At 42.4% G+C, this 26,886-nt stretch overlaps 1 protein-coding gene across 1 annotated transcript in view; it reads right to left on the minus strand.

Moving 5' to 3' along the window:
* Positions 1-26,886, minus strand: part of ADAMTSL2 (ADAMTS like 2) — a 173,674-nt gene that overhangs the window by 86,181 nt on the left and 60,607 nt on the right. The window contains exons 11-13 of the mRNA XM_086919989.1: positions 14,089-14,192; positions 6,223-6,349; positions 2,676-2,889 (exon numbers count right to left, since the gene is read on the minus strand). Coding sequence (XP_086776115.1) covers positions 2,676-2,889; positions 6,223-6,349; positions 14,089-14,192 — 445 coding nt within the window. The remainder of the gene's footprint in view (positions 1-2,675; positions 2,890-6,222; positions 6,350-14,088; positions 14,193-26,886) is intronic.

Raw genomic sequence — 26,886 nt, forward strand, 5'->3', positions numbered from 1 at the left:
CTACTGCCCCAGGGAACGCAAAGTGCAGAAGTAACAATGTGAGCTGGATCTTTGATTTTTCTTTCACCGGGTAGAAAGGGAAACATGGGAGCCCACTCCTATGATCTATTGTTAATGACCTGACATCACAGTAAGCTATATCAGGTTGGTCTTTTATCCGCTGTGACATCACTGAAGGAACTAAGGGGCATATTACCAAGCAATAGCGATAATTATCGCTATTGCTTGGTTAGAGACAAAAATTTACAGCTGAGCTGCGGCGATTTTTAACGCAAATAAACCTTGGTATTACCAAGGTTTATCGCAAATGCAATAAAAATCGGCAGCAATGCATGAATATTGCTGAAAAGTCAGCGATATTCAGGCATTACCGAGCTAATGCTCTTAGCCATGTTATCCACCTCCCATTGGATAACATGGCTAAGAACTGCTCAGGGCAGGTGTTAGCTTTTGGAGATATTCGCGCTTAGCGCGAATATCTCCAAAAGCTGGTAATGGGAGATAGCGATGTTAGTGACTGTTTCCAGTCGCTAACATCTTGGCACGCCCACTTTGCATGTCATTAGTGATAAATATCACTGACATGCAAAGTGGGGCCCAAGATGGTCGCTATCTCCTACTAGCTGTCGCTAACTGGTGTTAGCGACAGCTAGGTAATAGGGAGATAATTTTATCTCCGCTTTCTTGGCTTTTAACGCCAAAAAAGCGGAGATAAACCCCCTTGATAATATGCCCCTAAATTGAAAGAGACATCAGTGAAATTCATAAAATTGAAATAAAAATCATAATTTTAAAAATAGCTATATCTTAGGGCTCCATTTAGGGGATACACCCTACAAGAATCTTACTGGAAAGCAATCCTCAGGTCTCCCCAAACTGATATTTTTACTCCATTGTTCCACTGCCTTATTATGTATGGCGTCATTAAATGAAGGCGATATCAATAGTATTTAAAAATATGAGAAGTGATGGACAGCGGGTTTATTTTGCTCCACAATGTTAAACATATACTAATACTTTCCTTTTTAGCCTGCGACTACTAGTAAAATGTAATGGTAATGGTTTTGTAATGACGTAATTTTATTTGCAGAAATATTAGACATTTATTTATTTATTTTTATTTTGAAAGTTTTATAGAGCGCGAACAAGATCCTTACGGCTATCAGAGCGCTTTACACACAAATGGGATAAAAAGACAAAGGAGTAATAATTAAACAAGTCATTTTGTGCAAAGATGAGCAAATGGTTAACAATAGAAATAAGGTCAGGTAGCAACGGTGCATAGGTGGTCTAACAGCGTTAACCTACTTTTACTGGAATTAGAACCAATCTCTTGCATGTTACACACAGGTACCTTCCGCGGGCACTCAACCTCCTGGGCTACCTCATAGGAACTGGATCTGCAGCCTGCAGATACAAGATCATCTCATACCCATGCTCAGCACACAGATTTATAGTCAGATTGTATATTAAGCTCTTTTGTATACAACATACATAACCAAATGAATAGATGGATTTGAGGGTGTTCAAAAATGTTCTTTAGTTTTTATATCGCATGTACTCTTCCCTCGTCGACACTCCTTCAGATTCCACAGCCCTGCTGATGAAACTCTGACCAAGACTTACTAATAACTTGCATGGGGCAGGAAGAATATGGAGCATCTGGGAGTTCCTTCTTGTCACCTTAACTGCTCTCCTCTTTTCCTCTACCATTCCATCTCACCACTTTCCCTCTCTTACTTTTACCTGCTCTCCTCTTTTCATTTACCATTCCATCTCACCACTGTCCCTCTCTTACTTGTACCTGCTCTCCTCTTTTCATTTACCATTCAATCTCACCGCCTTCCCTCTCTTACTTTACCGCATCAAAATGAAGGATGCTGGACTTGTGCAAGTGGAAAGCACATCAGATGGGGGCTAGAGAGGGGAGCTGGCAGGTGGAAAGTTAGGTGCAAAGAGTGTGTGAGACAGCAAGAAGGTGGAGAGTGCCATATAGGAGAAAACTGGAACGGAGCTCTGACCTTTAAAAGAAGTGGCTTCTAAATGACTATCTGAAATCTGACTGAGCGAGTCAAGCGAGTGACCACGGCTTACATTTGTTGGATCCGAGGGAAGAGGGGTCTGCCCTATACCGTGTAGAGAATGGAATACACTCCTGTTTGGGACAAACTTCAAGATGGGGGATTCTGTTAAAGTCAATGGGATTACAGCGATTGGCCAAAAGTGAGACTTTACGCAGTCTACACGCCAGTGTGACTCACCTGATATAAGTTTGAAAACTTCCACTCAACCTAAGTACAGTGTTAGTAACATGTTAGTAAACACCCCCATCATTTTAGGAACCCTGGATTTTTAGATACAGATATAGTACCCCAATGCTCAGTTTCTGGGTACACTTCCATTACCATATTTGGTAGTGGAATCCCTACCAAAAGGTATCTACAATGGTGTATTTCTCCACCAAACTGATTCCTCCTACAGCAGATTCAGTCCTGCATATGATGGCTTTTTCTCTGCTACCGTGTTAGGAGGGGATCCAGGACCAAAGACATAGGAGATATTTACTGTCCAGACATAAAATCAGGTGATTAGTCAAATGCACAGATGGAAGAGATCCTGCTGGAAATAAAGGATATTCACAAGCCTAGTTCAAAGTGAGCAAGGACAGCACTAACCTCTGACCACTCTGACATTTCCCACTGTGGCCCACAGGCTGGGTTAGTGCAGGTTTTGCGCTCATCTGGCTTGGTTATGTCTGCCGCCTCACAGAGGTCACTGTACACCGAGCTGTCAAACCCCGGCGAGATCATCTTCCAGCAACGGACAATGCGGAACTGATACCCCTCGCCACAGGTCCGGGAGCACTCACTCCAGCTGCTGGTCTCCCACCTGCAAGATCAGCAAGAGAGGAAATGCACACTGAAACCAAGCACAGACCTGAGGCAAAGAACAACTTGTAGCCACCACATGTTTTTACACAGTGCCTAGTACTTATTGGTTAGCTTCCTTAGAGGTCTACGTCGTTTTGGCCGGTATGGCAACAGAGACATAGGAAGAATCCTCTGGTGGCAACTATATCTTGGAGGAAACTGTAATCCCACTGCTTTTCGAAATATTAGGGACAATCCCCTTTCTCAAAATCAGGTCTTTAGTCCTAATACCTTAGCTCGTTTGTGTCATCATTTAGAAAGCGAAGCCAGTTCTGTGGTCGCATCGAATAATTTATACTGATTTTGCAAAGGTACATCTTGTCCAAATATTCTGCAATACAGAACACTTTTTCAAAAGACTGTGGTCATTTTAGGTGTGGAACTACTGTGCAGTTGTCTGTTATCATTTATTTAAAATATACATAGAGTGGGATATGCTTTTGCCCAGAAGAATATTTCTATTTTACCACATTCTGTTGGGAGTTTGGTGTATAATTCCACTTCCGGGGTTACTTACATGAAAAATGCACAAGGAAATATTTTACAACTCAGAAGAATAGTGAAACAGTGAATCAACACATATTTTTTTTCCACCTAAATGTTTTGTGTACAGAAATCAATAGGCTGTTTTCTGCTTTTGTGATTTGACTGCACCACGCTTTTTTTTAAATGTTACAGTCAGGACAACAAAATGCAAGCCAAACCAATTGGCATTGCCAGTGTTTGCCACATTCTGCTTGTTACCTCTGAAATAAAATGCCTTCTGGGGAACTGTGCAAGACACAAGTCAGAGATGATGCTCGTTTTCCCATTTCAGCAAGGGTACACCTAGTGTAGTGGCGCTAGGGCCAAATGTTCTTAGGGGCCCGTTATACTTTTTGTGACTCTAATTTAATATGCAATCAGTGGACATAGGGGCCACCAGGACCCATGGAATCCCTGATACACCACTTGGTTCCATCATCATTGATCAATCACCTCGGGATCGCTCTCTATATTAAATGTATAGTGCCCTTTTCAAAACTGCCTTAAGAGGGAACCCATACTAGTTATGCTACATCTGGAGCCGCGACCCAGATTCATAAACCACTCAGCACATCCTCTTTATTACTGTACAGCCACTCGAGCGTTAGACGTTCCAGCAATACCAGTCCTCGCATACCCTTCCTAGGGATTGACACAGTGGGATACAGTCACCTAGATTCCAGCAGCTCAAATACAGTCCACCGAGCCCAGTGAAATCAAAACACAACGAGGGGCAAATCTATCAAGGTGCAAGACTGTACTGGCTGAACTTAATGCCCCACTTATTAGAGCCCTGACCAGCGGAATTACTTCTAAAAGTGGATAAAGTTTGTGTTCAGTTAAAGGTCAGGCTTAGAACAATTGAAATCATCAAGTATTTGTACATTGAGGACATCTCAGGGTTCACCCCTTGTTCCATCCTTAACTCCTCAACCACCTGCTGTTTGTAGTGGAGGCCATGATACTGAAGACCAAGGGTAGAAATGGCAATGCAAGGGGTAAAAAATGCCAAGCTACGTGTAGCAGGTGTGAACATGTACTCCCATTAATTAACATCCACTGCTTTGCCAAGCAGAGTCAGACACATCGAAGTAAATTCCGTCATCACCGACACATATTTTATGAGAGATCATTTAGAGCTATACAACCCCGCCTAAACAAATTAATACACCTCCAAACACAATGATTCCCATACAAGGGTCTTTTAGTCTGTAGGGTACATCTGGGACAAGAGTTTAAATTGTGGCGCCCCAGGACATCCTCCATGTTTGGCACACTCATGGTACTGGTTTCAAGAATGAAGCATTTGTGTCATCCTCAAACATGTGGCAACCCTGGCATACTATTCCCATGCTACAAAAGCTGGAAAAATCAAATTATGACAACTCTGGCATATACATCCCATCTATCCTCTACACCAATGCCACACATGGGGTATCCATCTGACACATCGCCCACCTCAGAGGCACCTCTTGGCACTTGTATTACGACTTGTATTAGTGTAGAGATGCAACACCCGGTAATTCTCCACATCTGGGTTATTCTCGACAGGACCAGCATAACATAGGGATAACCCTCCCCACAAATGCTAGTATTCTAATTTTGCTACTTATATTGTCTCAACGTGGGCGTTCTGACTATCATCCACAAGTATTTAATATCAGCTTTGGCATTTTATTCCTGAAATATTCACATCACACCAGGGCTTCCCACATTTCCCCTCAAAATACTTTTTCTAAACTGAAAGTATCTACTTAACCCCAGAGTATGTCATCATTTGAGTATCACGCATAGGTATTGGAGCACTTGCTTGCACTGCAGCTTGGAATGGAATATGACAAAATGCAGATACATAGAGTATGATGTTGGTATACCCTTACATAAAATTAATATAATAATTTTGCATTGCAATTCAAACCATGATAGTAAAATAATAAGCTCACACTAATTGCAGATGATTCATTTGAAACGTATGCAAGATCAAACAAGGTTCGGTGAATACTTAAGGCTTCATGCGAAAACTATTTCAAACACTAGTGAATACCCCAGTGCGGCAGACAGAATAGTGCATATGGTGCAAGCTTCATTCTAGGTACAAACATCAAGGTCAAACACAGGTAAAAAAAGACATAGGGATTCTTTTAGATCACCTTGTTGCTCGCATACTCCGGTATGAATGTTGCTTTGAGCATTCAATGTTTATAAACGTGAACCAGATTTCCATATGTTGTATTACAGGCTATAGCTAAATTTATCCAAATTTCTCAACTCCAAAGTGTAGATTATTACCGTAAAGAGTTTAAACTAACTATATTTCCCTGTTCAATAAAGTACTTCAAAATGTGCACGAATTAAACTACCAAGCTGGTGGAAAAGAGCTATGCGAGACACAACTCTTAAGCAAAGCTTCAATATTTGAACAAGTTGTATTAGAGGAGACAGTACACTTGCCAAAAAAAGTTTTTATAAAAAAACAAAAAGTTGAGAGGTGCTAAGCGTGAGGCAATGAGCAAGAATATGCCGTAGCTCACACAAAATATAATTGGACTTAGACAATTTGGCATATATGATGTGCAGAAATGACAAAAATCCTCTATTTGAAACAGCAAAAAAAAAATCGTACTAGCATTCTTAAAAATGAAAACAGAGCATTTTTGAAGCAGAGCGCAGGTGGTGGCTTCAGCTGGAATGCAGTCTCAGCAGTGTCTGGACTACAGCCCTCAGGGCCCTAGAGGCGAGCTTTGTAAAATGGCCGCCGCGTGTGTACCTTGGCTGACATTCCCTTCCAGCGCAGAACTCATGGACGGGCTCAGGGCGGGTGAGAGCATCGCACTGCGCGTCGTCCACTTCGATGCCGTCGTATCGAACACACATGGCGTACGTTGACATCACACCTATGGAAAGGGAGTCAAAGGGGGGGCGGGGGGGGGGAGTGGGGCCAGGAGACAGAAAGCGACAGCGATGAAGACATACACAAAGTTGAAGCATTTGTTAGAGTCGGATTTCTTTACTTTATTGGACAGCAGCCAAAGCATCTGGACATCTAATATACAATGTTTTGTATTACTTTTCTTTTTGGCAAGAGAGAACTGTAGGTCATAACAAGAAAGAACCATCGAACACATTCTAAACTTATGAAAAGTGTTAAATCCTTTGCCCATATGGCCTGCAGTTTAAAACTGGATATTCAAGTGTAAATTTCTAGCAAGTAATATCTGTTCGTATGTGTACATCGCTCCTCTAGCTACCCACAGAATGTTGGATCTTGGCATTACCTGTTACAGCGATGCTTAGTAAGTGTAGCTGGAATTTTGTTTTGCAAGGTAATAAAGAGGCAATAACTGTCCAATAAAACAATAGCAATTTTATCATATTTTTTTCTTTTGCGCCAAAAATATTACTGCAAGTGAAGACATAGCAAATATTGGCATGGGATACTAAATGTATGCATGTATGTATGTAAATGTTAATTTTCAGAAGGATCTTTTCTATTTCAGCTATTGGAGCCGTATTTTTTACAGGAATAACAGGAGTCACAATTTGGGAGAAAATGGGTTCTGCATCTGAATGCTTTTTTAATATATGTAAGTTTTATATTGTGAGTTTTTATTAACTGTGCAATAAACAAACCTCAAACCTCAAACCGCATCTGAATTGGTATTCTGTGTTTAGTAGTAATTAACGAGCCTGAACGTTTCTTCCCTGTAGGGATTACCCCAGGTGAAACCTGGCAGAATTATTGCATGTAAAAAAGTACAAATATTCCAAGTCTCCAACCCATAAAACATAGGAAATGTGCTGCAGAACTGTGTGATCCTCATTCCGAAGTGCCGAAATTGGAATGATACAGAAATAAGGCACCTGGCTAAAACCAAAGCCAGTGAGAACAGTAATCCAGGTGGGGGTATACCACATCTGCTTAGGATAGGAACGGAAATTAAATCCTAAGGTCTTGATTGGCTGCCATGGAATAATGCTTGTTATTTCCCTATCCCGGAATTACTGTTACTATGCCCATCAAAATGTATTGACCATTCATAATGATTATATAAGTGTTTCCATCGTCAAGTTAATATCTTACAGCTGTTCATAGAAATCTATTTTCTAATATACCTTATTGCAATAAGACGGAGTCAGGGTAAACTTGTAAGGAAAGAGGTTGTTAGATCTATTCTACACTGTGAGTATCTATAATCAACCTAAAAAGCACATTTCATGTAAGCCAACAAACACACCGAAACCTCCAACCATGTAACATGTAGATGTGGCAAGTTACAAGACAAGTGCCTGACTGTACTAGTATAGTGTAAAAGTGTCAAAGCAACTCAACCAAATAGTTATAGTCAAGTAGTTTCTCACATCTTAGCAACCTCCCCATCTTTCTGTCAATTAGATTTTTTAAGTGTCTCCCAAATTGCTGAGGAGCACCTCATTTATGTTCTGCAACTATGAATGACGTTTATCTGCATACTAACAAAATGTTTCAGACATTTATTTTTCTCTCTGATTGACTTCTTTGTGAACAACTGTATTTATGTACTATTTTGTCTTTTTTAAAGCTGTAGACCCACCAGTGGCAAAACTTATGTTGGCTGCTCAAGTAAAGAAAACTTTTCATGCATAAAACGAAAAATGGACCACCTACAACATTGATTGGATTTTGTGGGCACTCTTTATTCTATGTATTACAATTAATGTCTTATGATACAGGAAATTAGTCTAAAACGAATGATGATGTCTTTAACCCAATTGCTCAAAATTTTTATTACTTAGAAAGGGTCAGTCTCAAATGTATACCTTTTTATGTTTCATATATATATAATGTGATCAAGTCCCCCTTGGAGGGACGAAAGGCGTCATGGCTACTGTTGTACCTCGGGTGGAAATAAACTAATACCAGAACAACCAGCTATCGTGGTCCGCGCTCTTTTCTTTCTCACGTCATGAGAAAATGGTGAAAGAGTTACCTGCAAAATATATATATATTTCCATAGGAAAAGCGATTTTTGATTTGCCAATAACTATGGCGATTGACGAATCTTTGAAAAAATTACAAAACCTATGGGGGGGGGTCACATCAGCTGCTGTTTTGGAAATTTCAGAGTGATCTGTCAAGCAGGGGCTGAGAAAAAGGGAGGGTCCCAAAACGTTTTTTCTCCATGTTAATTTCCATAGGAAACTTTTGACGTGGCTACAGCCTAAATTGCTGAAAGAAATGACACCAAATCTGGCAAAAAGGTAGCTCTCAGTCCAGAAAGCACTCTTCTTGTTAAATGGTGTAAATCCGTTCAGTAGTTTTTGAGAAAATTTAAGATTTCTGTGGCCGCTGTGGAACCGCAAACACTCCCGATCTCGTGCCTGAGATCTGATTGGCTGCCAACAGTTCAAACCAGGAAGTGTTGGCAGCCATCTTGTGACTCGGTTGAATCGAGTCACAAGCAAAAACATTAAAAAAAGAGAAGCGGGCAGGGTTGAAACACCCTGACCCCATAGGCCTGTTCTAGGGTCCCATAGGCACCCACAGCAAAAAAAAGTGCATTCGCAAATCCGGTCAAAAATGAAAAAAAAAACTATGCGCTTTGTTTACTTTAGGTCCCTGGGTGGGCCACCTTTCCCCCCGGGTAATATTTTGAAGTGCAGGGCCACAACCACCCCTATAGCCCCGGGGATCACCACCTCCCTTGGGCTATATTTTATTATAATGCATGAAGGGATCCAGCACACTCTCGTAGCCCTGGGGACCGTCACCTGCCGGTGGCTAATTTTGTGAAATTTTGGGGGGCCATGTGGCCCCCCTGCAGGCCAGAGGGTCTCCCACCTACCCGGGGCTATATTGCAATAAGATGTGTTGGGGGAGCTCTGGCCCTCCCACGCAGCCCCGGGGATCGCAACTATCCCATAGCTAATATACTAAAATGAGGGGGGCGCGCGTCCCCCGCTGCCCCAGAGGATCACCACCTCCCTGGGGCTATTTTCCATATGTGAGGGAAGCGTGAGGCCCCCCTCCAGTTTCATTTCATTAAAAAGATGTAATATTGGGTCAGGCCACAGGGAAAGGGGTCTCCGGGGCCCAAAAAAGGTCAAGAGAAGGGGGGTCTAACAGCCCCCCTTCCTCAAACAAAAAGAAATCAGAAGTCGGCAACTTGCCAGTGGCGCTGATCGCTTTCTTCACTACTCTGCAAATGCATTTCCTGGGGCACTCTTGGTTGGGGGATGATGTCCCCTTCACTCCTGAGGGTCCTTAGGGGGCCACTAGTCCACCTGTTACCTCCAGTAAGCCCCACACAGTGGAATTGCTGAGAGGTGGTCGCTGGCTATGCCCATTTCTCCACCACTCTGCAAACGTGCCTCTCAGTTCACTGTTGGTGAGGAGAAATGGTTCCTCTGTCTCCTGAGGGCCTCAGGACTAAAGTGGACTTCATCCCCCAAGCAGCAGTGTGCCAGGTGGCACGTTTGCAGAGTGGTAGAGAAAGGGGGTGTGGCCTCTGACCACCTCTCAGCAATCAGGCTGTGTGAGACTTACTGGAGGTAACAGGAGGGCTAGTTGGCCCTCAATGACCATCAAGAGCCAAGGGGACTTCATCCCCCAAACAGTGGTGCACCAGGAGGTGCGCTTGCAGAGTGGTGGAGAAAGGGGGCATGTCCTGCTATCAGATCTCAGCAATCCTGCCGTATGGGACTTACTGGAGGTAATAGGAGGGGTAGTTGGCATCCAGTAAGTCCCACACAACAGGATTGATGAGAAGTTGTCGGAGGCCACGCTTCCTTTCTCCAGCACTCTGCAAACTTGCCTTCTGGCGCACTACTAGTTGGGGATAAAGTTCCCTTGCCTCCAGAGGGGCCTTGGGGACCAAGACACCCTCCTGGTACCTCCTGTAACGTCTACACAGCAGAATTCCTGAGAGCATTTCAAAGGCCCAGCTGCCTTTCTCCACCACTCAGCAAATGTGACTGCTAGATAAAAAACTTAGAAATTCATTAAAAAAAACAAAGGTTATAGGGATGTTATATGTAGGAATTAGCATTTAAAAATTTTTTAAATTAAATGAAAAAAATAAAGGGTACAAGGACGTTATAGTTAGCAAATAGAATTTTAAAAACCTTAGAAATTAACTAAAAAAAAGGTTTCAAGGACGTTATAGTTAGGGTCAGATTTTACTCACACAAAACCAGAGAAATTCAGCCGTTATAGTTACCTGAGTTAACTATAACTTGCACCCCTGCAATGCACTGCTTATGACCTCACACATTACATCACTCATGACATGGTCAGTGAACTCACTGATGACATCACTGATGACTTCTCAAATGAACTCACTGATGACATTTACAGGCCCAACTGCAGTGTTTGTGTTTTCAGGGCTTCTGGTAAGATGGGGGACTGGGAGCAGTGGTTGGAATGGACAGGGAGACCAACGCACACCGCCAAGGGACTCACAAAAATAGATGCACTGACCTACCCCTGAAGTATTTACTAAAACTCGAGCAGAGCGCTACACTCTAGCACACTTGTTTTTCTTCTTTTTAAAAGGCAGATCTTTAAGGAAGCATTTCTCTGGCCCGTAGAGTTAATTTACCTCATCCATGGCTTGTTTTGCTCCTGGTGGCCAGCCCTAGCCTTCAGGGCAGTTTTCTTCAGGCTTCCTGACCCCCGAAATCGATTTTTGTAGAGAGATGTTTTTTTTTAGAGCTTGGTGTGCCAGATCGGTTGTCTGCTTGGCTCTTGGTGAGCTGTGTCTGCTAGTGCTTCTGCATCTCCTCTGCCACAACGAGCAATACAACAAACCTGCTGCACTCCCCAGGCCCTACAGACTTCTGGTGTTTTGAAGGTGCCTAGGTGGCAGTGGAGTCCAGGGTCAGTCTATAGAAGTAACAGTGGAACCATTCAGGCACACTACAGCAAGTCCTCTTTCCCTAACTGGTCCTCAGAGGGCATAAGAGGGCAAGCTCTGGAGAGATCCTAGTTCTGGAAGTCAGCTGGAGTCAAAGTCCTTAGTCCATACTTGGAGGTCATGTAGTGGATTCTCCTTCCACCTGGCATCCTTTTGCCATTGTGAATCCCAGGTCCAGGGTCTTCTCAGCAGTCTTACTCTTGTAACAAGACTTTTAAATGGGGTAAGTTACTTTCTGACTATACCTTATCTCCACTTCTACCACACAATTGTTTCCGAAGAAACATTATTATTAATAAGAAAAGTATACTGGTGTGTGATTTATGTATCATATTTCCTGATATAGATTGACAAGCGCCAACTTGTACTATGTTGGTGTTTTAGGCCGAATTATCAGACATGAATACAGTACTTGACTAGTTCATGCATGGATAAAGAGATGTAAGCATGTTACTACAATAAGGGCTTAGTTATGCTTGTAATAAAAGTGTAGACCAAGAATTGAACATAGTATGCAAAATCCTCTTTGTACACTTATTCACCTTGTATTTTGAAGGAACCAGCCTTTGGCATAATTGATATATATTTCATCAAACGCCTATATAACAACACCAGGCTGGGATACTTAAACTCTATTGTTAATTTAAGATATACAGTTAATATATAAAATAAGACTTCTTACCCCTCCTTATAGATTATAACATCCACCTTGTTAGAATGTGTACTTTGCACGACACCTGCTTATACTAAAGTTGAAACTCTCGACTATATTCCTCACTACTAATGCGTGACTATTTTTACTCCCTATGCTTATAATGCAGTAACTTCATATTGAACATAGAATATACTGATTATAAATGACTTGAACGACCTCTTACTTCTTAAAAGAATATAAGGTGTGTTCCTACTTACATATAAACTTAACGGAACTGGCTGTTTACTCAACACTTTCAGAGTACTACCTGCATGAAATCTGTGACCATCTCTAAATACCAAGCTTCAGTGCTGAGCTCCTTGATATGCACCATGGTTTTAATGCATCTTTAAAAATAATGGTATGTTCTCAATGTAAACGAAAACATATGCATTTTTTTTACACTATACTTCCAGGAATATCTCTACTTTGAGGATGTGCGCTCACAAACTTTGATATTAAGTCACTACTTTGAAGACACTGGTTGTTATTGTTGTACCTCTCATTCGGGTGATGCACTAATGTATTAGAATAAATACCTATTTGCCCAGAGGACCACTCCTTACAGTATGATTGTACATATGTTCTAGACCTGTGGAGGTAAAGGCAAAACGATGCCTGACTAATCAGTGTTGACTAGATCAGATTGATTGAAGCAAAGGCTTGATCAGTTGGATTAATGAAGAATAAAATAAATTACTTTGCCCAAACACAAGAGGAATCCCTCATTGTACTTTGGTGTGCTTGCAGGAACAGTCCTATAAAACGAACAGTGCACCATAAACAGTGAATCCGCAACAGTTTAGTGACCTGCACTAATGTTACATAATTAACTGTGCAGACTGCATTATCTGGCAAAACTCACACTAATGTGGTACTGCAAATGTTATTTTTTTCATTTGAGAAATGCAACAAAATATTGAGCAAATTTGTTAACAAAAAATTAAAATAATCGCCACATTTTTATTATATCTTCAGACTGCAAGAAGATATTGACAAATTGTTTGTGGCAATACATAGCCCTTAATTTGTCAACAACAACGTATAGTTTGTATAAGTGCACAAAGTGACCAAAGAGGTACATGTGTTTAAACAACCTAAAAACGAAGTTTTGAGAAAAGCTCCTTGACAGACGAGTGAAAAATTACACAGAAGTGAAAGGATTAATACTTTTCAGAAAATCTGAAAGGAGAGTGTGGAGCATGAATAGACCAGAGTCTCAACATCAATAAAGTAAACTGCATGAATGATGTCTGCAATGCCTGCTCCATGGCACGCCTTAGAGAAACAAGCCAGCAGCTACATTTGGGAGAAGAAAAATGCACTTGTGCATGACAAAACTTATGCTGAGAAAGGAAATTAATTTTACATTGGGTCTTTAACAAGGTCAGTCTCACCTTTTTTAGAACAATTGTTTTGCAAACATGCAGAGCTATAACGAACCCTTGTTTAGATTTTAGCCCTTCCAAAGCGAGATAAGTGTGGTTGATGTTTCCGGCGAACTTGAAAATGGCATCTTCTGCATGCTTGCAATAACTAAGATGCTTCTTTCAAGCATGACCACCCGCAGGTAAAAGGGGGTGAGCTTAGTTATTTGTTTCTCCCTCTTCCCCAAGTTTTGTGTGGAAGTTTGATGGGGAGAGGAGAAATTTGTTGCAGATATTGAAACAATGGCAACATACATCAGGTTATGATTCCAGCTTTTCCGGAAAATCAAAACATAATTATCTCATCTTTTGCAGGACAGAAAAATAAGAAAATGACTCTTGTGGTGGTGGCATGGGTAGGGTAGGCAGCTACCATAGTGTCCCACCACAGGGGGGGAAGTATCAGACTGCAACTTATAGATACCTGTTGTTTGGTCGGTGAACCACCAACGCAGCAAAATGTCACTTTACTAGGCCTCTGGAAATCGTTGAAGCAGAGCTGTGTGGAATCAGTACCTTCATTATTATTTTTATTTTATTTAAAGGAGGAGGGGCTACCCCTTGTAACAACCATCAAGGGCCCTTTGCAATAGGGAAACATTCCGGATTTATGAACTGACCTGCTGTGCAGGTGGAACTGCAGGGCTCATGTGAGGACAGCTTCCATCTATACATATCGGCAGCACTGACCCCTTGACCTTTCCTCAACAGCTTCAGTCGGTTTCTGCCAAGAAGTGAACACGAGCGTTATCGATGGAGCTGACCCACTTCCATTTATTCAAACAATACATAGAAACAGATTTGTTTTACTTTAATTTTTGTTTCATGTGTTATTTATTTATTTTTAAACATACCTGTCCTGATCCCCAAGTAGAATCCCCAGCATGGTTAGAAGCAGAGCTTCCACTGCCTAGAAATAGAGAGAATGGGATAAAAATACCCAAAATAAAGAAACATTTCAGAATATTACAAAAGTTTGCACTTTCTGCTCAAATATGTGATCTAAACAGCAAGTTTGAAAGGTGCAGTATCTCGTTCCTCATTATCTACTAGTCCAACTTTTTATTTACTAGATTAGTTGTGTTGCACTACTGTCCCACGCCACCCTGCACAGAAAATCTTCCATTACACACTAAAGTGTCTTGAGGAATGCATTCCATGGGAAACTGCCTGCATGGTGAAATGTTCAGCTATTGCGACGTTGCACCGTGTTACTTTTAACTCATTAATACTACTTCCTATTACCTCAACCACAGTGGTATGACCTGTACAGTTACTTCCACTGTTGATACCTAGACATGCAATTACTTTGGTCTTTGCATCTGGACTTCCAGTATTAAGGTAAGAGAAACAGTCATTTAAAATTTAAACAAATAAATCAGGCCACCTGATGTGAAATGTACATTTAAAACAGAACATTTAAAGAAATCGAGAGTCAGGGTTTTATGCAAGGGTGTGCATCCCTTATAAAATTCAAAAGTTCATTAAATATTAATTAAAGCGACTGCATTAACTTGCTATTTATATTAATTTGGGGTTAGAGTTACCAAATCCCTTCAATTTAAATTATTTGAATGCAATTAATGTTAATATAAATATATATTTGTGTTTAATTTTATTTAATCCGTATAACTATAATTAAGAACTTAAAAGTGGTTAAGGTTAGTGACAGGGTTAGGAGTCCATACATTTTTAATGTAACATAATGTAATTAATATTAGTATATTCAAATAGTTACCAGATACTATGTTTAGGATTCCCAATTTCAGTCAATTGAATTGAATGAATATTAATAGAATTAAGCATTTGACATTTAGTAGTGTTAGGGTTCCCAATTTAATGTAATGTTTATTAATAGTACAATAACAAGTTTCACAACGAAGCATTTGTCACACTAATATTATTCTAGAAGTAATAGGGTCAGCTTAAGAGTATTGCTATGGTGGAGGTTGAAGATAATGGGTCAAAGTGATGGGTTGAAGTAATGGACAGGGATAGTGAGCTGAGGTAATAGTAGGTTGAAGTTATGGGATAAGAGTACCACTAGTCAAAGTATGACATGGATTCATTGTAATTAAGTTTCCTCTTCACACATCTGCCATGGGACATACATCTGCTCTTATAAAGCACCTGTGGTTGATGATGCCAGGCGAAAATATGAAAAAGTAGCCTACTTTACTAGACCATTTATCTTCAATGAAGAACCAGCACCTCATGTCTGTTTGCTGCTTTGCTTTCTGTATTTTTAAATGATTTAATTGTGAACATTTAGGATATTTTATTAAAGGCCAGCTCTATATCTTTTTTAAACATTCTGCAGCTTCATTAGTCTGGATAAGAAGAGGTTCGGTGTGTAGGATAATGTAGTCTTTGCTATAGCGGATATACATAAGTGTCGTCCGAATGATGAATACGAGGCCCTTCCCCCAGAGGGCTACTGTTTGGCAGAAAGAAGCAGGTTCATGCTATGGCTCATGCTATATGTGAAAAAATACAACGTTTTTTTCCGTAGTCCTAAAATGAGGACCGTAAAGAACACTAAACTTAGTGGCATTCTGGACTAAATCCGGGTCCATACCTCAAACTGTCTGAACAAACAGATACTGTTAGCCTATTTTAAACCAGAGGCTATTAGTAGGTGACACTGGTAGAACATTACCCTTGTGGAGAGCCTGTAGATGCTGCAGGTTTCAGAGTAGGTGTCCAAGCCTCATTCCATTAATCAGTAATTTGGACATCAAAGAACCTCATGCAACCAACAAAGTTCTACAAATCTTTGGAAGTCCATATTCCTGCACCATTGACTGTTATCTCTCTAGATGTCCATTTCAAAATATATAATGAGCTACACTAAGTGGACATTGACAGTTCCACCCTCTCCATCGAGTGTCTGTTTGCAAGATACTGGGCGAGATTCAGTGGGCCTTTATTCCATTATTCTTTGTAGTAGGAACTGTATCAAAAGCAACAACCTTACAAATTAACAAGGCTTATTGTTAGCCTGGCTTTATTCCAGGATAGCCAACAGGACTAAATTATACCAGTTTTCCTGATTTAAGTATCTTAAAATCCATGGAAGATTGACAGACCCAAGGATGCTTTAGCATCACAGTACATGGTGTAATCTGTTACATTTGGCTCCTATTTTGTGGGGTTGTTCCTACTGGTAATTGATGAAAAGAAATTCGCTCATAGCCGTCTTTCCACTGCAGCTTGTCTCTGTGCCAGGAGGGGAGATCAGAAGGCCGGGAATCTCGTGCACCTGAGCGCGACCACACCCACAACCACCGCTTCATCTTGGCTCACGGCCCCCGCTTTGCGGGAGCCGCTCGTAGCCGTCTTTCCACTGCAGCTTGTCTCTGTGCCAGGAGGGGAGATCAGAAGGCCGTGAATCTTGCGCACCTGAGCACGACCACGCCCACAACCACCGCTACATCACGGCTCGCGGCCCCCGCTTCGCGGGACGCGTGCGGGCGTGCGCCGGGCGAAGCCTGGGCCAAGGGCGGGCCCGTTTTAGCCCGTTTGAGGCCGATTGAGGACGGGATGGGGCCACCCCCTTTAGTTTGCATTCACCAAACAAGCCAGGTCAGTTCAAAGACTCCATGAATGTTCCTGTTGAATGACTATTGCTGAGTTACCCATATTCTATCTGTTTCGAGAAGATATAGTTGAAATTAAAGTCTGCAAATGTGGGAAAGGGGAGAAAGTCGAATCCAGGGGGTCGTTTGTTGGAACCTTGGATCAATTTCTTACCAGGGCATCAACTATGCTGGCCCACCAAATAGATATTATTGAAAGAAGGCTGTCTCTGGACCCTAATTTTGATAAACGGTCATCTTTGGGCTGCCTTGCGCAGGTACCATCGCCCATACGTCAAGAATCCGTTGATACTTCTGTTAGGGGGGTCGGCAGTGGGGGTTGTCATCGGGTGCAAATTGAACCTAGACCCCTGGTTTTGCTGCCAGCGTGGACGTTGTACCCACTACCGTAGGTCCCCCAGCCCAAAAGCTAGGTCCCCCGGGCCAGCCCTGCAAACTTCATACCCTATCCGCTACCAGCACAAAGACGGGCGTTGAAGCTGTGGTAGCAGCCTGCAAAAGGAAGCTTGGGGGCCCCACCATAAACAAGAGGAAGGCTAAAATACAGAAATGTAACAATGGGGGGATGGACAAACGCCAACAGCTAGCGGGAGCACAGACATTGACCAGCTGATCGAGCAAGTGCCTATGTCTTCTCCAGATATTAATGTTGCATGCCCTACAGAACAAGGAAAAGAGTTCTGGGCAAAAATGGAAAGTATTTTTACCAAGACTTGTCATCCTTTATATGATAGACTCAATGCTATTGAGAGCAGACTGACATGCCTAGAACAACTATATCCAGTTGCTTCAGGGGAGGGGGTTGTTCCTCAATCTATTGCTGCCAATGAAACTATAGGGAGGCCACAAGGGTGTGACAATGTTCCTTGTAACTTTCCTGTGCCATCCCGAATGAATAATGTATTCGGCACGACTTCCCAAAGTACCCCGGTACTGGGGCTTGTGGCCCAGCCTAGTGAGGGCATTGCAAGCAGTACTCCAGAGAGGAATAGAATCAATGGGTGTGAGGGGGGTAGAGTGGCACCAAATTCCCAAGTTCCACTAAATAGGAGTAATACTAGTGATTACCGAGCTACAGAACTAAAACGTTTAGATCTCCCCCCTGAGTCCGCCCGTACGTAATAGTTCTTGTTGGGGTTCCGGTGTTGGAATGGGGGAAAAGGGAGGACTATGGTGATTTGAAAAACAAATGTATCCATTGGCTCAATACGAACAGGCCATTACCGTTGCACATCTCTAGCGAAATTCTTTTTGCGCGGCGCGTAGATTGGGTAGGAACAAGGCCGAAAAGTATAATGGGAGATTGCGTAGTTATTAATTTTAGGAATAGCAGTGTGGTGGACCACATTTCTAACAGGGCTCCAGACCACCCGGGAAAGCAAATCCAATCACTTCCTCTGACCTATTTCTATTCTACTTCTGTTGGGGCCAGAGGGCTACAGCCTTGGGATGGCTGGGTTACATTGGGATCTAGGATGCAGGCCACTCAAGTTCCCTGAATGGGAAATCACAATAATCCCCCTGAAGTTATCTGTTTCCACTGAGCAACAGAGTCCTAGACCAGATAGACTGACGGCCAATCACCTGCCCATCCAAACTCTCCTCTGTTTCCACGGAGGGCCCACTCGCTGACTGGGCACACCCTGATATTTGTGTGTGTCCCACCAACGTATCTAGTCCGCAGAGGGAAGGGATGCTTTGGAAGGACACAGGGCGTGCAGGCTGGGGGAGTGGGATTGGCAAACACGGGGTGGGGCAGCGTCCGAAATTCTCTATCCAACAACCCAGATTGATGCCAGTCGCACAGTTGCCCCAGTGGCTGTGGGTGGAACCTACGATGGTGAGATAGAGGAGATAGGACAAATATCTAGTGGGAATAACACTGAACCTTTCCTTGCTCTGGGGGAATGTCCAAATCCAGGGAGACCTGAAAATGGGGTGGGGGTGCCCCCCAAGGACTCTATTAATATTCTCTCCTGGAATGTGGCCGGGATTAAAAATAAACTGATGTGTCCTGATCGGGGAGCTTTTGTGGAGAGAAGTGATGTCTGCCTATTTCAGGAGACCTGTAGCTGGGGGATGTACATAGGAGGGAGTTTTCTACCTTCAGTATACTGGCAACCACGAAGGATAGGGTCAGACCCTCCGGGGGACTTAGCATTTGAGTAGGTACACACCTGGGGGCCCAGGCAGTACAGATCCCCACTGACTCATTAGATGTGCAGTGTGTCCTCCTTACACTTCCAGATAAGAGACAAGCTGCCCTAATTAATATTTGTTCTCGACCAACCCAGAGCGGGAAGGAGTCGGTAACTATTGACCAACTAAGACAGATTGTCCTAACCCTAGACCCAGCAGTTACATTATTAGCAGGAGGCGATTTTATTTGCCAGTTTGAGAGACTCACAGATGTAACTCTAGATGGCCCAGATGACGAGGATTTATACTGGTATATTCCGGAACCTCAGATTCCGGTAGTTAGAGCTTGGTCCCCCTTGATGCTACAAATTAACTCCTTTACCCTTTTGTCCTCTCTTAGAGCTTGCAACAGGAGGACAAATTCAGATCGACCGGGCCGAATGACATTTAATAGAGTAGGCCAAAATTCTATCCTCAACTATATTCTGGTGGAACCTAGAACCTGGGGCATGTTCTGGACTTCCGGATTTATCCTAGGAAGGACAGTGACCATAACCCCCTGGTCATGACGCTGAAACCAGGGAGTCTGGGTCTGCTTAACCCTGACTATGACCCAACTCCAATGGATTCTCTGCTCCTATCAACTAATAATAGGGAGAGAGTTAACTGGCCACAGATACTAGGCGAACTGAAGAAACTAGCCGATCTATATCAAAGGGCTTTGCCGTGCCTGAGTGACATGGCCGGGGTGGAGGACGCCGTTCTGCATCCAGGATCAGGTGATGAGCCCTTGATTATCCATCACGGGCTCATCCAGAAATTATCTGATGTGTTCTACCCGAAGGGAAGATCGAAGGCAAAACCAGCCCCAGTCCATCCCTGGTATAATGCCAGTTGTAGGAAAGCTAAAAAGGAATTGATCCTAGCGGTCAAATCACAATACAAAATTAAGATCAAGTACTACCGGCGTTTGTATAGGCAGGTCAACTAGAAGGAAAGGGAAGAGTGGGAGGCAGATAATTGGGAAGATCTTAGATCTGCTTTAACATCCAAGGATTCTAAATCCTTTTGGACAATTGTCAGTTGCGGGAGTAGGGCTGGTAACTCGGCAAATGAACACAATATAGCTGCATCCGCCTGGGAACTCCACTTCAGGGCCTTGTATGCTTCATCGAGTAACGATGGCCTCGAAACCTCTCTCCCATGCCACCCCCACGAGCATCGACTGGGGGCCTGGGAGATTACACTAAGGGAGGTGGAAGCAGCTATTCTGAAACTAGCTCCTAATAAGGCTTCTGGTTTGGACAAGTTACCGGTGGACTTATTTTGGTCTGAACTGAAAATATGGGCCCCTTATTTATGTGTACTTCATAATGCTATATTAAATGGTATGGATTCTCCGGATACATGGCGTGGCGCCGAAATAGTTCCTATATACAAAAAAGGCTGCCCCCTAAAACCGTCCAATTACAGGCCTATCAGTCTGATAGACATCACCCAAAAATTGATGGGATGGATCATTCTAGATAGAATACAGAGCTGGATGGAGGAACACGAGATTTTATCTCCTTTCCAGGTTCGATTCAGGCAGGGTACATCAACTGTTGACCAGATATTTAGACTTCAGGTCTTATATTGGAGAACTGTGATTGTGGAGGGTGGCAGCCTCTACATGATCTTTGTTGACCTGCGGTCAGCATTTGATTTGGTACCCAGGGACAAAGTGTGGAGGGTTTTACATGGACTCGGTGTACCTTGCTACCTTTTCAATGTTTTAATGAGGCTCCATACAGGCACCTATTCCCAAGTAAGGTGTGGGAAGTATGGCAAATTGTCAGCTCGCTTCCCGGTAAACCAAGGGGTGCGCCAGGGATGTGTCCTGGCCCCCACTTTGTTTTGCCTCTATATAAATGGACTGGTCGACCACCTTCTTGGAGCCATAGATATAGATGCCCCAAGGTTCGTTACTGGCCGGGTGCCCGCTTTGATGTTCGCGGACAACACCTTGTTGTTGTCCAAGACATCAACGGCCATCCAACGTACTCTGGATGGTTTTGCAGGTTTCGGTGCAGCCAGGGGTCTGGAGATAAATCTAGACAAAACCAAGTTTATGATCTTTAACCCCTTGAGGCAGACACGCCCGAACCCATGGCTGGATGGATCCCCATTGGAGAGAGTTAGGACCTTTGAATACCTTGGTATTACTCTGGGAGAACACCTGGAATGGGACCCGCAACTGGCCAAAGCTGCACTAAAGCTAACTAAAGTGGTTGGGGGGATCCAGAAGTTGCATAGAGAGACTGAGTTAAAGCCTGCGGCCCCAGGCATCGAGATCTACAATGTCCAGGCTAGATCAGCTGCACTATATGGGTCCAAACTCTGGGGCTACCAAAAATCCCCTAACCTAGTTAAGATAGAACACGCTTTCCTGAGGAACATATTGGGGCTCCCTTTGAGCACCCCGCTCGTTCCCCTACGCATGGATCTAGGGCTACTCCCTATTGAGGAAGTTAAGACATTACGCCCCCTAACATATTGGAAAAGATTGTGGTCCAGCCCGGAACTCGTTTGCTATAAAAACGAATTCAGGGAAATCTGGGATGCTCTGAAAAGTAAGAATATCCGGTGGCTGAACCATATAAAGTCAACTAGCTGTGGGATAGGTCTATCTGAGCTCTGTGAATCTCCGGACGTAGCTTGCCAGGACCTAACCAAAGCTGATTTGGTCCGTCACTACAAGAAACCCAAATTACCATCCCTACACGCGAGCTGTGAGGGGGGGAGATTGATCACTGAGATCCTTCAAGTTAAAATTGACCATAAAAAGGAAGAGTTCTTAGACTTGATATACCCTGTATCAGCGAGAAAAATGAATATGCAATTTAGACTAGGTACCCTTCCACTTAGAGTGTTTACCAGTAAATGGGACAGTAACAAGAGTAAGGAGTGCCCTGTTTGTGAATTCCACCTGGAAAACAAAACTCATGTTTTCTTTTTCTGTCCAGCGTATCAGGTTGCGCGTAAACACTGGGTGCTAGATATCTGCAGAAATTTAGGTTTTCGCCATTGTGCACAAGCACTCAGAGTGCTAAAGTATGATACGCATCACTCTATTGTTTTTTCTGTCTCGCGATTCTTGAATGCAATGTGGCACAGGCTTAGGAAATTGATTAATGTAGCCAATGTATAGTACGACTTTCTCGGTTTTAAATCTAACTTGAACGTTTGATAATGAATTCTATGTTTAATCATGTTTTACAATTTTGCATAGTACTGTAGTATTTTTACATACTGCCGATTTTTTGTATTGCATAAGATGCTTCTATTTATTATTTTAATCTGTAATGTATACATTTGCTATGAACTTTTTATGGTCCGCTGTGGCCGAAATAAAGTTATCGAACGAACGAACGATGAAAAGAAATTCAATACCGATTTCCTGATTATACTGCTACTTAGAGCCACTGTAGTCTCAGTTGCACATCTAGGAATTGTTCCAAATGAAGATTTTTCCACGGTGGACTTAACCCCAGTATCTCTTCATTCAGACATGAAGTGGATCAACGATAGAGAGAAGTTAAAGTTAGCATTTTGAATCCATGATCCGTCGGATGCATTTTGAAATGCTTTAACTGGATTTAATTGTGGCTGTCTTATTGGTATCTACAGTCACCAATTTAAATGGTCAAGTCTAGTTCAAGTTGAACTCTAACTAGACTAAGGTCTTGATTCGTGGTCATAGTCCAGCCTAAGTATATGAGAGGGAACAATTGAGGGCTACGTCATAAATATTCTGTATCAGAGGCACATGAGCTTAGAACTGGTTTTGCTTTTGACCTCAAATTGTGAGAGAAGGTAACAGCCACAGTGAGCACAGGGGTTTAAGACATTAGGATGCTCCAGTAATTGTATCACTGGAATCACTTGATGAGAGCAGCTAAAATATGAAAGGTCTATAAATGCAGAGCTCCTTGTGGGAAGAACCACCAGCTAGCTCAGAATGATAGAATGTTTTAGCCACTTTAAGCGCTGAACATCCATCCTCTGCAGAGACACCTAATGACATCCAAATTCAATTTGTGGCAGCTATTACAGCGTACCAAAGAATGCATGAACGTCACTGAGAAAGCTTGTAGGATAGACTGATTTTTCAAAGAAGTGCAAATCACTGCTCAATATTCATAAAATCAGAATGCTTCTATTTCTCAGAACGTATCTAACCATGATGTCTTGGCTTTTTGAATTCTGCTTTGTAGTTCTATGATACCTTACAACTGGCAATTCAGAAAGTGTTGTGGTTTCTGTCACATTCATGGCACCTCTAATTTTCTCTGCTTGTGGTAGCATTTGCATTGTGATCCACATTTGCCTTAATTTCATATCATTCGTTTTAGCTTAATAATTGGTTATAGGGGGTCAGTGAACACTGCCATTGGTTGGAAACACTACAAAATAGATGGTAACTAAATACAGTGATGATGACACTGGTGGAAATACTTCTTGAAATTCTGTTTGTAGGTAAACAGAGCTCCTCCTCCAGTAAGGATATGAAACAGACTTTGACTTTCTATGGCAGCTGATACACAATTGGACACTGAATTTGAGCTTGTACAGAAAACTTACAGGCTCAGATTTGTAGCAAGTGTGCTTCCCTAAAAAATGTCATAGGGAAGAACATATAATGGATGTTGCTACTATGGATTCTGGACAGTGCCAAAGCTGTAGTAAGCAAATGCCTTCATGGTTATCTAAAAATAGAGACTATTTCCTTAATCATTTTGCTTATTTGGCATTGAAAGAAGCTATGAAATTCAGACAATCCCTAAATGTCTGACAGATGCAATTGATTCTGCGGGTATACTTGGGTGATTAGTCAGTTGAAGATGACATTGGATGGACTGGAATGGTCTGCATCCATTCTTGGGTATACAACAACACTTCATCCCTTATTGTCGTTGATTATCCCCACTGAAGACAGATAGTCATTATTTTGTTGTACATTGGTGTCCTCCATTTAGTATCCTCTGCGTAAGGTGTCACTGCAGTCAAAGCGATTGAGGACATCACCAGCGACATAATTTCTTTTCATAGTATTTCAAGAGAGAAATATCCCTCAACAATACTTAGATAACATGTTCCTGAAAGGGAAATGATTTTTGCTTTACTCACTTGTTCGATAACAGGGAATGCACTGGCCTTTACTAAACTTCTCAAAGTATTTCAATATAGTGTACGTCCCTACCATATCCTAGAACATGGCAACAGACTGGGCTTGTCCAACACACCGGTAAAGGAGAGGACAATGATCTTGAGTAAGACTTTCTTGAGGAGGATCATTTATTGGTTTTGATTAATATGTTCTAGGAACTGATGGCCTCCAAAGCAGCTTGGCTAACATATTGCAAAGCAGAACAATGATCTTGGCTGGAGTTGTATGCTCTCTGACTGGAAGTATATTGGATTGACTAACGTGTTCTCAAATGGATAGTACTCTTGCCTCGCAGGTTTGTGGTCACGGAATTAAACTGGGCTTAGGTAATAGGTTCTAAGAGAGACAGTAAACTGTGATTGGCTAACTTGTTGTAGACAGGGAAAGCATATTGCACTTGAACCTGATGAAAATGCTCTAGGACCACATCAAGCTGAGGCTGACCTACACATTCTAGAATATGAAACAAGAATATTCTCCAGGTTTTAGTGCTGAAGCATCATAGGATAACACAGTAGATTGTGTTTCAGGAAAATTAACAGGATGCACTGCACAGTGGACTTGGCTAACACATTCAATTACATTACATTACACGAGGCTTGGATAGCACTCAAGAAAAGGACAAAATAATACACGTTAACTGATATGTACTAGGACTGTAGACAGCACACTGGACTTGGCTCGTGTTCTTGGACAGGAAAGTACTATGGATTTGGCAGATGTTCTTGGATAGGATAGTATGCCGGACTGTTCTATTTCTATTATTTTAGGACAGACTCGTCAAATTGGACTAGGGTGATGTGCCAATTCCGTGCATGCGACTTAAATGGTGTTCTAGGACAAGATAGTATAAACGTCTTTGGTGCCCAAGGAGAAGCTCTACAAGCATGCCTTATTACAGATACTCACTAAAGGTTATTTTAAAGTAATTACTATATGAAGCACCTTGCATTTATGGCAATATTACAGATAACCTATCCAGTATCACTGTTCTTAACTGAGACTGTCGAGACAATACTACTACCAGGATAAATGCTGTCTGCTTCATGTGCCATCATACAGACATGTAACATACAACAGAATCTGAGTATACTGCACCTTTACATAATTACAAACAGTCTTGCAATCTGTAACACATTTGAAAAGGTTACTATTTTAAAGGGACAATGTCGCCTTGTTAAAAGACGCTATGGTCATGCAGGGTTCATCTGAAATAAGCACAGATTCAAACACCTCTGCCCCATCTGTTTTCTATACTTATACTGAGTTTTAGCATTTCAATTATTTATCTGTTTTTCTGTGAGAGGAATTTGCTTAATTAAGTATGATATTCCCTCTCACGCCCCACTTTGTAAACATCATACTGAAGATGCTCTCGGGTCTCCGGTGAGGAGTAGAAGGTAGTTTTGTCATCGAAGAACACTGTCCCTTTAAAATGTCAGATACACGTAGGTCCTGTTAACCAGCTGCCACAGGCCTAGCAGAGCGAGGTGGACAGCTGGTGGGATTTCTAGGCAGCAGAAGCTCTGTAAATCATAACACCAACAGAAAAAAACCATAACAGTGTGTTTCTCGCTTAGTCACAGAAAGATATGAAGACATTTCAATGCAGAGCTTCTTCTTAAAAGAGTGGTGTGCCAAAGAAAAACACCCCATCTCTCCAGGTTTTCTGACGCATGCAAACATCTGTCTACAGACCAGAAACAAACATTCATTTTTTGGACAGGAACTGTGTCAACCTATCTCGGAGAGAGGAGAGAGAAGGAGAAAGAGATATAGAGGAGAGAGAGGGAGAGAGAAAGAGGGAGTGTGTTTGTGTGTTTGTGTGTGTGCGTGTGTGTGCACATGTATACCCACACTGAAGAGACCAACTCGTACCTCACATAGTGGGTTAACCTTGTCAGAGCCTGATAAACATTGTCTTTGTGAGGACCGGTGCGGTGTGAGCACCAGGTCCAGTAGTGTGTTTAGGTACTTTCAGGTGAATGTATCAAAAAACAAAAAGCGCAGTTTGATTTGCCTCAGTCCCCTTTATAACTTCCCTACTCTCAAAGTGCTCATGGAGTTAGAATAGTATTTACATACTTCATTACAGTCAATGGCCGGTCCTCATAATATTAGGGGTGTGTGTTTGCGTGTATGTGGTAATATGGTTGTATTCTAGGGCTAGGTAAGACTAGCACCCATCAAAGCCGTCAACTAGTATATATTTATTTATTTTTTATTTTTGACATTTGTACAGCGCTCTGTTACCCGTAGGTGTCCTGGCGCTAAGTGTCACTCCTGAGGAAGGGACAGGTCGGGAATTAGTTGGTAAACAACCAGGTCTTCAATGCTCTTCTAAAGGCCATAAGGTCAGTCATTTTTCTGAGGGCAAGAGGCAAGGCATTCCAGGCTTTGGTTGCACCCAACACAAAGCTTCAGCCTCCCCAGCGCTCCTTCTAGTATGAGGCATTACAATCAACCCCAAA

The sequence above is a fragment of the Lissotriton vulgaris genome, chromosome 5 (genome assembly GCF_964263255.1).
Source record: "Lissotriton vulgaris chromosome 5, aLisVul1.2, whole genome shotgun sequence".
In the NCBI taxonomy this organism is placed as follows: Eukaryota; Metazoa; Chordata; class Amphibia; order Caudata; family Salamandridae; genus Lissotriton; species Lissotriton vulgaris.